We start from the raw sequence: 14,279 nt of genomic DNA on the forward strand, positions 1-14,279 counted from the left end.
AAACATGATGATGGCCACAAACAGCCAAACACAAAGGAGAAAATGCTATCTGATAATATTCACATAAAATCCAGAAGCCAGAAGAAATTTAGCTAGAAGCATCTATGCTTAGGTGAGATCACAAAGAAAAACAAGCAGTTCTGGGCAGATTACTTCTGGAGGAGAGGAACAGAGTAGCAGTTGGGAGGGTCCGGTGGGCCTGTTGGAGCCCATCCTCTAGCCCTTGTTCCATGAGTGTTTGCTTTGTGATAAATCAGAAAACTCAATTTTTTTATGATAATACTTGTATGTGTTACATTTCACAAGTAAAAAAATCCAAGAAACACTAAAGACTGGGAAAAGGTATTTGTAACATGTGTAAACAACTAGCATCCAGTAAAGGACTAGCAACCAGAGTATATAAAGAACTCCTACAAATCAATATGAAAAACAAAAAATGACCCAATAGAAAAATGGAGAAATATGAACAGGTACTTCACAGAAGGGGAAGTCACGGTGGTCAATAAACAAAAATATTCAATCTTGTTAACAACTATAAAAATGAAATTAAAACAAGGAAAACCTATACCTATCAGATTACAAAAAAAAAGGCTGGTTGGGCACAGGGGAACACACCTGTAATCCTGACAACTAGGGAAACTGAGACAGGAGGATTGCAAGTTTGAGGCAACTTAACAAGAGTTTCTCAAAATCAATGAAAAAGACTGGGGATGTAGCTACTGGTAGAGTGCCCCTGGGTTCAATCCCCACTCTGGGGGTGGAGAATGATGTTTCTTATGCTGTAGATGGGAGTGCAAACTGATGCAAGCCCTCTGGAGGACAATTTGACAGTGTGGTAGAGCTGAATTTCCAACTTAGTGATTCCTTTCCTGTGTATATACCTGAAGAAACTACCTTACACAGAAATACGGAAAAACACACAAGCTTGCCCACTGCAAAATGCCTTTAACAGGAAGACACACAAGCAACACATTGCAGTGGACAGCAAATGGAAATAAATTTCAACTGACAGTTAAAATTAGTTAACTGGGTATTCCCAGAGACATGGGAGAAATGCTCAAAAATATACTTTTTGGGGGGAGGGGTACTGGGGATTGAACCCAGGGGTGCTTATGCACTAAGCCATATCCTCAGCCCGTTTTTATTTTGAGACAGAGTCTCACTAAGTTGTTTACAGAGTTTCAAGTTGCTGAGGTTAGTCTCGAACTTGCGATCCTCCTGCCTCAGCCTCCTGAGTCACTGGGATTACAGGTGTGTGCCACTGTGCCTGGCTCAAAAATATACTTTTAGGGCTTGGGATATAGCTCAGTTGGTAGAGTGCTTCCTTCCCATGCACAAGGCCAAGGATTCAATCAATCCCCAGCACCACACACACACACACACACACACACAAATTTATACACATACACACTTCATTTATTTATTTAGTCTTTAAAATATGCTGACTTTAATTCTTTTGGATAAATACCAAGGAGTGGTGTAGCTTGATCATGAGTTAGATTTATTTTTAGATGTTTATTTGTATGGGGTGCTGAGATTTGAACCCAGTGCGTCACACATGCCAGGCAAGCACTCTACCACTGAGCCACAACCCCAGCCCCTTATTTTTAGATTTTTGAGGAACCTAAATACTGACTTCCATAGTGGCTTTCCTGATTTATGTTCCTACAAACCACATATAAGAGTTCCTTTCTTCATGCATCTGCATTCTAACTGGAGAAAAATGGAATCTCATTTGGTTTTGATTTGCATTTCCCTGATGGCCAAAGATGTTGAAGATTTTTTTCATATATTTGTTGGCCATTTGTACTTCTTTTGAGCAGTATCTATTCAGTTCACATGTCCTTTCATTGGTTGGATTATTTGGTTTTTAGATGTTGAGTTTTGGGAACTCTTTATATATTCTGGATATTTGTCCGCTGTTGGAATGGTAACTAAAGAATATTTTCTCTCATTCTGTCAGTTGTCTCTTCATTTTAAAATTATTTAACTTGCTGTGAAGAAGGTTTTAAATTACAGGCCAGCTCATTTATTCTTTCTCTTATTTCACATTATAGAGATTTAATTCAGGAAGTTTTTGCCTGTGCCTGTATGTTGGAGTATTTCCCCTACATTTTCTTCCAACAGTTGGAAAGTTTCTGGTCTTATAGTTAGGTCTTTGGTCTAGTTTGAGTTTACTTTTGTACAGAATGAGAGAAATTGAGTTTCATACTTCTATATAGGGATATTCAGGGTTCCTAACACCACTTGTTAAAGAGACTGTTTTTTCTCCAAGGTATGTTTTTTTGGCACATTATCAAGACTCACATGAGTATATCTGTGTGGGTTTGTCTCTGCGTCTTGTAGTCTGTTCCACTGGTTCACATGTCAGCTTTTTGCTAGTATGGTTCTATTTTAGTTATTATGACTTTGTAGTATAACTTGAAATTGCAATCCCTCCATATTGGCTTTAGGCTTGCTATATACAGTCTTTATGATATTGAGGTAAGTTACTTCTATTCCTAGTTTTTTTTTCCCCCGGGTTTTTATTATGAAGCATTGCTGAATTTCATTGAAGGCTTTTTCTGCATCTGTTGAAATGATCATGTGATTCTATTCATGTGGTGTATTACATTTATTGATTTGTGTATGTTTACCCATCCTTGCATCCATGGAATGCAATAAACCTGATAATGGTGTATAATCTTTTTAATGTACACTTTAGTTCAATTTGCTAATATTTTATTTAGGATTTTTGCATGTATGGTCTACAGTTTTTTTTCCTTGAAATATCTTTATCCAGTTTTGGTATGAGGGTGATATGGGCTTCATAGAATGAGTTTAAAAGTACATCTTCCCTTTCAGTTTCATGGAATAATTTGAGGAGTATTGGCATACATACTTTAAAAAAAAAAAAAGGTTGCAGCTGGACACAGTGGCGCAGGCTGTAATCCCAGCAGCACAGGAGGCTGAAGCAGGAGGATCACAAATTCAAAGCCAGCAAAAAGCAAGGCGCTAAGCAACCCAGTGAGACCCTGTCTCTAAATAAAATACAAAATAGGGCTGGGGATGTGGCTCAGTAGTCCATCCCCAGTGCCAAAAAAAAAAAAAAGTTGCAGATGATTATATATAATGGCATATTTAAATATCTGGCATAATTATATTTATATATCCTATATTATATTACAATATTTAGTATAGTTAAGCACTTAAACCACACATTATTTTGTGAAAATACAGAAGCCGTCATTGCTAGTGAGGGAAATGAATGTCGTCAGGATGAGGTACCAAAGAGGGGCACATCTGTATCTACCATGTTTTGTTTACTAGATTAAATCTGAGTGGTGGGCACAAGGGTGTTTCTTAGTACTACTACATTTGCTATGTTTAAAATATTTCACTAAAACAAAAAGAGGACTAGAAAAAGTCTTCTGGAAACTTCTAGATCCAAATTAGGATGATTTCCAAGTCCCACAGAGCCAATAAGCCCAACCACTTTTCAAAGTCTTTGATGTGGGACACCATTCTTCACATTTGCTGTTGTCTGTGGGTTGTATATGTACTCACCCAATAAACAGAGATAGTTGGGTTCAGTTAATCTGGACAGTTTTGTAACCTGATTCAAGATGTTGTAAAGTTCTGTTGGCTCACAAAAAACCAAATCAGCCATCCTATTGGGAAGAATCAATAATGCACAAGTTTAATATATCTCTTTTTATTTAAGAAAAATGACCATAAAGATACTGAATTAAATTTTCTTAACATCCCTTCAAACTTAATATAAGTCATCCGGAAGCCTTTGAAAATTGGAAGTGAAATATGTGCAGAGGAGACTAATATATGGAACCCCATAGAGCTGTAAGATACCAGGTCGGCTGCATAACAGCCGTCAATCAGTTCATCCGTTCACTTAGCCAACCACAGACCACGCACTGAAAACAACCAGGATAAATAAGACTGACCCTTGCAGAGGGCCTAAGCCCAAGAAGGAGGAGCACCACAAGAGAATAAGCATGTACTGTTACAATGGGGTTTCTCACCTAGTCAGGAACCAGACAAGGGCTGTCTAAGGATGTGACTGCTAAGCTGAGGCAGGACACTGGGCGAGGTGGAGAAGGGAGAAGGTGAAGAAGAAATATTCTGTTAGGAGCAGGAATGAGCTCAATACCTGAGAAAGTTAAAGGAGTCTGTTTGGCTACAGCTGGAGAGTGTAGGGGATAACCTGGGGAGCCCTGCAGACTGTGTCAGGGGTCATGACAGTGCTGGATGGAGAGGCTGATGGGTACAGAGGTGGGCTCTGGTGCCTGAGGGCAGGGGCTGCTCTTGGGACACCGATTCCTGGGCACAACTAATTCTGGAAGGGTTGGACCTCTCCAGCAACTTCTTGTAGGAAGCTTCCTTTTAGAAAGGGAGGCAGAGTAGAACCCCTGGAGGCAGCAAAGAGAGGTTGGGGGGAGTGGAGTCCAGAGGTAACCTGGTTCAAAACAGACTCCATTTCAGAGTGGCCAGGGCAGTGTTCCTCAGCGACTTCAGTCTTCCAGGTCAAGTTCAGCCTCCACACGAATCTGCACACAAACATCCTCTTGTCCCTCTCTCATCTCTGCCCTCCTTTCCTTTACTTCCTCACCCCCAGGAATGTCAAGGTCTCAGGTTGGAATCCTGGCTGTGCCACTTCCCATCAGCTGCCTGACCTTGAGGAGTAGTTACTCTGTGCCTCAGTTTCTACCTCTGTAAAATGGGGGCAATAAGAGTGTTCCCCTTCTGTAAAACGAGCACAACAGTCCCTGCCTGCTGCCTGTGGATTCAGGAAGCTAGCCAGGGAAGGTATTCTGAGTAGGGAGAAAATGCTCTGTAAGCACTGACTGTTGACGCAGGTTTCTCCTCTGGAGCTTCTAACCCCAAACCACAGAAGCTGGTCTCATCAAGATCACTGACAGTGTCCCTCTTGCCTAAGCCCTTAATAACCCACCATGTAACAGTGAGTGTTTTTCCTTCCCCAAGCACCCGCTTCTCCCAGGACACCATACTCTCTAAGCTTTTCTACTTCCTCTCAAGACTGTTCCTTTTCAGTCTTTGTCAAGGGTTTCCCTCTTCATGTAAGGATGCCCCTGGGCAGGGTGGTCTTTTTTCTTCCCCATCTATACACTCATTCTAGGTTACGTTTTCTAAACATTGGCATCCTTGACATTTGGGCTAGGTAACTTGCTGTGGAAGGGAGGGCTGGCCTGGGCATTGTAGTAGTTTAGCAGCATCCCTGGCCTCCACACAGTAGAGGCCAGTAGCAACATCCAAAGATGTTGACTACTGTAAGATACTGATTTGGCACTGGGTCCCAGACAGGCACAGTGGCTCAGCCTGAGGCAGGAGGATCACAAGTTCAAAGCCAGCCTCAGCAACTTAGCAAGGCCCTAAGCAAATTAGCAAGACCCTGTTTCAAAATTTAAAAATTTCAAAAGGGCTGGGGATGAGGCTCAGTGGTTAAGCACCTTTGGGTTCATCCCCACTACCAAAAAAAAAAAAGAAAAGAAAAAAAAAAAGTCCCAGACATTGCCAAGTGTACCCTAGAAGGATGATGCAATATTGCTTCTAGTTGACAGCCATTAATCTAAGACTGAGTCTCAGTGATTCATTTGGTACCTTCAACACCTCTTATATAACAACAACTCCCACATCTTACCCTCTCTCAGCCCCCTCACTCCAGACTCTACCTGGATACCTGATGGGCATCTCAAACATAATGTGGTCAAATAGAACTTATTATGTACACACGCCCATACCTCCAATACCTGCTTATCTCTTAGCCTTCAAGAAAAAGCACCATCATGCTCCAAATCGTTTCAGCCCAACTGCCGAGTCCCTCTTTCCCTTCCCCATTCCATCCTCTCTCTGAGCTCTCCCTCCCACATGGATTCCAAGCCACCTGCTCCTCTCCATTGCTCCTGATGACGCATGGCTGCCCAGCTGGGCTCTCTGTGTCTGCTTTCTCCCTAGTCCACTCCTCACATGGAAGTCAGGGCCATCTTTTCAAACTACAAGAGTCCTTGTCTTCACCTCACCTGCAGACATCTGAAGATACAGTGCTCATTTGTATGAGGAGAGCTCTGAGCCCATGGTTCATAAGAACAGAGACCTGCCCATCTTGTCCATTGGTGTATCAGTGCCCAGGATTTATCTATCACAAAGCAGTGCTCAATAAGCATGTGTGGAATGGACATTGCTACTTACATTACACACATGGGGCCAGTTTGTCCTGCCCCCATGTTTTCCCCATATAGATTCCTTAAAGGACCTCTTCACTCCCACCACCCCCAGTCAGGTGCCAGGTCCTCTGTCTCTGAAAGCCCTGTCCCTGGGCCATCCTAGGGAATAGAAAATACAGAAGAGAGGGGATGGGGTCTAAACCTCCATCCTCATTGAGCCAATCTAAAAGCTGGCCCCTTTGAAAAATCCATCTCCTCACTGAGTAGCCAAGGAGCAGTTTCTGAGCACCAGATAAAACCCCAGCCTCAGGGCATCTCTTCCTTCAAACACCTCTCCTTCTCAAAGGGGGCACTCTCTGGTGAAGAAACAAATGCCCTTTAGCAGCTGGCAAGGCTGCGGGGGAGGTGGAATCAGTCCCCAAACCTAACAGCACATTTCTGAAAGGATAAGCAACCCTGGGGGCAGAGATCAGGGGCAGATCCCTGGGTTGAGAAATGAGTGCTACCATCCCTTCCAGCACTCCTCCAAACTCCAGAGTTTAGATGTTCTTGGATCCACCACTTGGGCCCAAAGTATATCCGGATGTCATGCTTTTATTTAAAACATTCAAGCAATATGCTTTTTGTCCAAAGCATTTTCCTTAGTGGATGCCACTAGCCAATTTAAATTGATTTTCCATATTTCACAATTGACCAATTCCAGTTTTTTTCTACTTTCAATTTTGATAAATCAAACTTATTTTCCCCCCAAGATCAAATATTTTCCATGTGAATCTTACTATGAATATTTTTTCCTTAATTTTCATCATATCAAATTGAATTTTCTGGGAGCCTCCAGTCACTGTGAATTTCATTGATATTACTTCTACCAAGTCTCATTTTCTTGGTGGCCTATCCAAAACAGTGGGGTCAAAATGGCAAGTTTAAGAGGTCCCTTTAATTCTGGACTTTTTTATGGGGGGTTACTGGGAATTGAGCCCAGGGCACTTTACCACTGAGGTACATTCCTAGCCCTTACTTTTTGAGGCAGGGTCTCACTAAGTTGCTGAGGCTGGCCTCTACCTCCTGCCTCAACCTCCCAAGTCTCTGGCACACAGGTGTGTACCACTGCATCCAGGTATGCTAGGCTCTTTCAGAAAGCTCTTCATAAGATACTTGCAGGACATTTAGCATGATTGTCCTTGCATGGGGGATGGTCAGAGGGAACATCTTTTGGTGATCCACATTGATGGGGCTAAGAAAGATGGATCTTCCCATCTTTGCCCCCATATTTTCCCCATATAGATTCCTTAAAGGACCTCTTCACTCCCATCTGTGTGAAATCCACACAGCTCTCTGGATGACCAGCAAAGCCACTTACTCTTTGTCAGGATGGAGGGTACCATTGTCAGCTTTGTCTCTGTACTTGGACATCATCCAGTAGGAAGGTCCAGCACCCTCTTTATTATAACCCAGCCTGACCTTCAAACTAGGGGCTTATGTGTGGCCCTCTTCCAGCCAGCAGCTGGTTGTGAGCTCACCTTCAGTGATAGCACACATCTGCATTTGAAGAAAACAGACAACCAGAAAGGGACATTTCCTTAGGGGTTGCCAGAGCCTGAGACTGGGACAAAGAGCCAGCCAGATAGAACCCTTCCCTGCCTCCCTGGGTCTACCCAAAGCCCAGGGCGTGATATTCTGACTGTTAGAGGTTACACCTGACCATAGGCTTCTCACAGGAGGTCTAGGACACTGAGCACTTGGTCTGGTATTCAGTTGCCAAGCTACTCCAAGCCCCCAGACAGTCCAGATGGACACAATTGATGGGAGTTTGCTTCTGGTGGAGAAGAGGGATGTTGTTGATGTTCCTGGAAAAGCCAGACCACAAGAGTCATTTTGGGGCTCCTGGCTCAGGCTGAACAGGGACCGGTAGAGATAGGATTCAGAGTCCACAGCCAGCCCCACGGTGCCCTGGTTCCCTGTGGAAAACTCAGGCTGTGCCAGGATGACCAAGTCTCATACCCAGTGCTGGCATCAATGCCCAAACCTGAAAATGGAGGCAGAAACATACTGGCAAGGTAGAGGAACCCCCTGGAGAACAGACGCACACTGCCAACACTGGGCCTGATGTACAGCGGGGGCTCAGGAAGCAGAAGTTCCTGGACACCTACCTTCCCTCTCCTTTCAGCTTCCTCTAGGAGCCTCTGATAGCTACAAGTCCACCAGAGACTCTCGGGCCAAATACTGAATCAGGAGTTGGTCAAGTCTATAAGCTGAGGAGCCTGGGGTATTTCCTGGGGGTCAGGATCTTAAGGGAGCTGGTGTGGCCTGACACATTCTATGTGGCCTGAACCATCACAAGAATTGCTGGATGAGCCAGGCATGGTGGCACACATCTTTAATCCCTGCTACTCGGAAGCTGAGCAAGAAAACAGCAAGTTTGAGGCCAGCCTCTGCAACTGAGGTTCACGTCTCAAAATTTTGAAAAGTGTTGGGGACGTAGCTCAGTGGTAGAGCACCCCTGGCTTTAAAGCCCAGTACTACATAAACACACGCACAAATGGCACAGTCCCACAACAGCACCCCCAAAACTGCAGTGGCTGTGGAAGAAATCCGCATCTCAGTTCAGAGGGGCACCAGATCCCACTGGCATAGATGAAAGGAAGAGAGAGGAGCAGGATGAGGCCTTAGGAAGACTTTGCCTTAGTCATCGCCACTGTCTATATTTTGAGGGGAACAGTATGGAGTAGAGGCCTAAACCCAGTCACCTATATCCCTACCCCATCTCAGAGCTTCAGATCACTATCATTTCCCCAAATCTACGCCTACCACACCACCAAGAGGTGACTTAGTGGTCCTCTGTCAGAGAAAGGAGATGAAAAAAAATGTAACAGTCTCCCAAAGACCATGTCTGGGCTTACATCCTCCTCCTCCTCTCACTCCAGGGCCTGCTTCTCCTCTGCTCTTTGATTGAGTTTAGGCCCCACCTTCCACTTGATACAGGTCCTTGACCCTAACCAGGCTCTGATATCAGTTCTGCTCTCACTTCCCCCACTTCAGACTCGGATCTGTCTCCATTAGTGACTCTCAGCTCCGGGAGCTCCTTGCTGGCAGCTTCTTGCCATCTCTGCAGTGACCAGTCCACTACCTCCTAGCTGTCTTACCACAACGGAGCCTGGAGAGCCAAACCCCTGGACTACTTCTGAGTTCCAAGTGACATTAAAGCTGAAGTTTTAAAATATGTCCCTAATTGCCAATATCCCAGAGCATGAAGAGAAAAATAAAACTCCTGTAAAAGATAGAATGATGACCAGCTTTCTAACTCTTCATTTTAGTTCTAGAGATCCGAAAGGAATGATCTTGGGTTGAAGATCATATATGTGTGCACCCAATCCCCAAATCTCACACACGATTGTGATCTTAGCCCACTAAACAGTCAATACATGCAGGTGTACAGGGTCGGATGAGGAGGATGCCAGTGTATTTGTATATTTTTACATACAATGAACAGGCAAAATGAATCTATGGTAATAGAAACCAGGAAATAGCTATCTTGGAGACTGGTGGAAAGGAGCATGAGGAGAATGTATTTTCAGAAAGGAGCATGTATTTTCAGAAAATACAGTTTATTGTTTGCTTGGGGGGCATTACAAGGGTAAAAATTGTTAAAACTAAGCAGAACATTTAAGACTTGTATATACTTTATTGAATGTAAACTGAACATCAATAAAAACTGAGCTCCTCATGTAGATGCACATGTTTATGTTCTGGAACATGAACATGCAGATGTGTGGATGCAAGGCTGTGTATGTTCTTGACCTTGGTGTCTGGAGCAAGTCCACGAGGACCAGTGCGCGCGCGCACACACACACACACACACTGAGAACTTCAGTTTGGCCCTCACGGCCACTAGAGAGCTAATCCCTTTCTGGTCTTTCCTCCTATGCCAGCATTTCCCCAGCGGCTGCATCTGTTGTGCAAACCTTCTTATCCTTGCTCAGTCCTCACCCGGCTCATTTTCCAGCTGTTGCCTGGGAAGATTAAGGCCACTGGGTATGAACTGCCCTCCCTTATCCACTGCTTTCTAGGTGCCCTTCTGTGTTTTCTCCCAGTCACAGAGATAAGCATCCTCTTATCTCATCCTGTCCACCTAATACCTCCCCCTCATTTTTTCTTTCCAGCATCTCAAAGTTCTTGTCTTGTTCACACCTTCCTCAGATTTCAAATACTGACCAGTCTTACAAGTTTTGGCTTTCTTGGAACAATCTGTGAAACCAGAATAAAGCCCTAGAATAGCTCAGCCTTGCCCACTAAAGCTTGTACAGGCACAAAGGGCAACGTTGGCCCCATGGCTGGAAAAATTGGAGGCAGGCTAGCTGGTAGCAAAGCAGAAGCAGCAGTAGAAGTGGCCTGAATCCCCAGAAGCTGTTGAGGCAAAGGGTCTGGATCCCAGATGTGAGTCAGGCAGGAGATAAGGCCAATAAGGAGCTACCCTACAGGGACTTAGCCTACAAGCATCACCTAAAGGGACAATGGATCAATATCAAGCAGTGGAGGATTCCAGAAACCAAGGGCTGAGAGGTACTAAAAGCAACAAGATTGAGACATGACCACGTAGGTCAGGGGATCTGAAGGTTAAGACCGACCCGCAAAAGCACTGCATGGGAGGCAGCCCGGAACTCCCATCAACCTCAGAAGAACTAATGACAAAGGGAACTTTCTTGCTTCATCTCCACTTACAACACCACTCTGCCCACACCAGATGTGTCATAAGCCACGTCTACCTGGGGTGGAGTGGAGGAGTGAGGAAGCAAGAAACAGAAGTTGAGAACCTTCCTCCCCAAATGCAGGAGCCTATAGAAAGCTCGAGAAGGGAAGGGACAATCTTTAACTTTTAATTCAGCTCAGTTTTGATTATTAATGTGAATGGAACATTAAGCTATTGAAATATCTGTCTTGGTAGCTAGATGTAATGCAAGCAAAGATTTAAAGAGTGGGGGTGAAGACATAACACTGCCTTTGATCACAATCTGTACTGGGGATTGAACTCAGGTACACTCAACCACTGAGCCACATCCCCAGCCCTATTTTGTATTTTATTTAGAGACATGGTCTCACTGAGGCTTAGGGCCTTGCCAAGTTGCTCAGGCTGGCTTTGAATTCACGGTCCTCATGCCTCAGCCTCCTGAATTGCTGGGATTACAGGTGTGTGCTACCACACCCAGCCTCATTCTGCTTCTTGACTGCAGATGACTCTGCACATTCAATGTTAGTTACTAATGCAAAGCATCAACAACGGTGTCTGCCATAAAGTCAGCAGTTACTACAGCAGGAGTTAAGACTGAATAATAATCTTGGGGTTTAGAGTGAGGCAGACTGGAGCTGAACTGGAGGGTTTCTCAACAGTTGTCTCAGATGGCCCAGGTAGAAGATTTCGGAGGTAGGAAGTTCCTCCTTCATGGAGATGCTGACATGACAAAATGTGGAGAAGACTGAGCCCAGATGTGGCAGTGAGCCTGAGAACCTGAGCTCCATTTCTTTTTCATGGCCTCAACTCTACAGGGGATGGCTTCACCCTGGTTTCTTGAGTTTCAACCCCATATTTCCTCTTGGAGTCCATTTCTTCATTTTTTTTTTTTTTAAGATGACCAGGCTAGTCTCAGACTCGGTGGCTCAACTGATCCTACCTCAGCCTCCCGAGTGCTAGGACTACAGGTGTATGCCACCCGTGGATAATTCTATATGGACAACTCACCATCACTCCGAATTCAGCCCATCTACAATGAAATTCTTTTTCCAGCCAGTGCTCCTTCCACCAACCCCCAACTTCCCTCTAACATACATACTTCTCAGCCCAATTCTCCACATTCCTTTCATTCTTGACCTGATGAATAAACTCTTATCCACTCTGCCCCAGACCTCTCCCAATGGCCCCATCTCTCCATTTCTATGGCCACTGCCATCACTCATATCTTTACCATCTCATAGGATAGTATCCTAAAGAATCTTCCTGCCCTCCACTTTTTTAAAAAATATATATATTTTTAGTTGTAGTTGGACACAATATTTTTATATGGTGCTGAGGATTGAAACCATGTTCAAGTACATGTTAGGCGAGCGCTCTACTGCTGAGCCACAACCCCAGCCCCCCCTCCACTTTTTTTCCCATTGGAATTCTTAGCATGTGAGGGCAATCTAATCTCTCCCACAGTTCTGGTGGAAGGAAAAAAAAAAAAAAAACTTTTGATAGACATGCTTCATAAATCATTCAGTTCTCCCAAAGTTAACTGAGGCCTGCTCTCAGACCAGTCATGTGTTGGGACAATAATGACAAATGATTTGGGGGATTTTGTTTTTTGTAGTTCTGGGAATTTAACCCAGTAGTGCTCAACCCCTGAGCCACATCCCCAGCCCTCTTTATTTTTTGAGACAGGATCTGAGTTGCCAAAGCTGGCCTCAAATTCATGATCCTTCTTCGCCAGGCTCAAGAAGCTGGGATTACAGGCCTATGCCACCACTCCTGGCTCAATAGGCTCAATAGACAGATGAAAGACACAGTTCCCAACCCCAAGGTGATCTCATTTCTAGTGGCAAGACAGAGAGTAAATAATTACCAGAGAACACAGTGATAAGATCAAAGATACTGCCTGCTCTCAAGTCTCCACTCCAACAGAAACTGTCTGTCCCCCTGAACACAGGATCATGCTTTCCTTCTTTCAGTTTTCCCACTGGGCTCTTTTTTCCCTCCATCTCCTTGTCTATCCACTTCCCATAGTTAAAAGCCCAGCTCCAGCACTTCTTTGAGACTGATTCCCAGGCAAGGGAACTCTCCCTCCTCTGGGGTTGAACATTCCAATAGAGTACTGCCTCCTTTTCTGGCATATCTCATGTTAGACGGCTTATCTTCTGGAAGGTCCTCTTATACAGCCCCACCCCAATTCTGGGTTAGCTGCACCTTCAGTGTTCCCACAGCACTGCATAAATTCTCCTACTATTGCCCAAATTGCTGCTTGTGATTGACCTATCTCTTCCACTACTGAACCCCTTGAAGACAGAAAAACTTATGGATCTTGTTCTTAGGTGAATGTCCAACACCTGTCCAAGTCCAACACCAAACCCACACATCTAAATAGTTCACCAAATAACCGGAGAAAGGAAAGAGTAAGGCAGCCCTCATGAACTCCTTCGTGTTACTATGTTCTGATTCTCAACCACTGTCCCCAAGCATTCTCAGTCATTAGCCCACTTTACATTTCTCTATTAAGGCAGCAATCTGTGGCACACGTACCTGCCCCATTTGACTCTAACTTTTTGAGGGCCAAGACCATGCCTGAGACATCTCTGCATGCCCAGAAAGTAGAAATGATTGTGTATGTTGGGGTGGGTGGGTGAACCTTATAATTTTAAAATGACAATTCCTTGTGAGCAGGAACCCTAGCTCTGCTTTCTGTTTGGGTAAACAGCAAATCCACATAAGCTCGGGTTATCTTAATTCTAAAGAAGAAAACAGTGGGACTGTGTCCACAGCACTGCGGGTTGGATGACTGTGCTAGTCTTTGTGTCCATTTCCTCTGCAACACAGGACTGTGGTCCTCGAACAGCACAGGGAGCTGCGGTCAGTACTAAGGTTCGCTACTATTCGTAGCAGAGTCCGTGAAGTTTTGTTACTTGTAAGGTAAGGACCTGTGCAATCTGAGGGCAGGTGCACGGAGGTGAACTGATGCCCACTCCGCCTCGGGACTCTCGGTCTCCCCGCCCCTCCCCTCCCCGTTTTGCCTCGCTCACAGCCCCCTCCCGTCTCGCTCCAGGGTCAGGAGGGGTAGATCGGTGGAGGTCGGGGACTCGGGTCCGGGACACACTCCGCCTGACCTGCTGCGCCACCGCGCCCAGGCTGGCTGTCGGGGCCTGTGTGGAGCCCCACCTGGAAAACGGCTCCTCTAAGGCGCTCCCAGCGTGAGCCCGTCCTCTTCCACCTCTCGGGAGCGGACTCCCCCTCCCACTCACCGCGGCTCCCCCACTGCCCACGCGGGCCCTGAGTCGCAGCAAGGCACAGCCAACACCCACGGAGTTCGCCAGGGCTCGGCCCCCCAGCTTTGCCCTCCCCGAGCCCGGAAATGTCGC

General features: G+C 45.2%; 2 protein-coding genes across 3 annotated transcripts in view; one reads left to right on the forward strand and one right to left on the reverse strand.

Annotated features, from left to right (window-relative positions):
* Styxl1 (serine/threonine/tyrosine interacting like 1) overlaps positions 1 to 14,266 on the reverse strand; it is a 50,858-nt gene extending 36,592 nt beyond the window's left edge. Inside the window, exons 1-2 of one of the 2 annotated variants that reach the window (XM_015491444.2) lie at positions 14,080 to 14,266; positions 3,547 to 3,650 (exon numbers count right to left, since the gene is read on the reverse strand). In XM_015491444.2, the coding sequence (XP_015346930.1) occupies positions 3,547 to 3,649 (103 nt within the window). In that variant the 5' untranslated portion in view covers position 3,650; positions 14,080 to 14,266. The remainder of the gene's footprint in view (positions 1 to 3,546; positions 3,651 to 14,079) is intronic. The other variant, XM_048789961.1, reaches the window with a different exon arrangement.
* The window catches only part of Mdh2 (malate dehydrogenase 2), a 33,117-nt gene that overhangs the window by 6,036 nt on the left and 12,802 nt on the right, over positions 1 to 14,279 (forward strand). The window lies entirely within an intron of this gene.

The sequence above is a fragment of the Marmota marmota genome, unplaced genomic scaffold (genome assembly GCF_001458135.2).
Source record: "Marmota marmota marmota unplaced genomic scaffold, marMar, whole genome shotgun sequence".
In the NCBI taxonomy this organism is placed as follows: domain Eukaryota; kingdom Metazoa; phylum Chordata; class Mammalia; order Rodentia; family Sciuridae; genus Marmota; species Marmota marmota.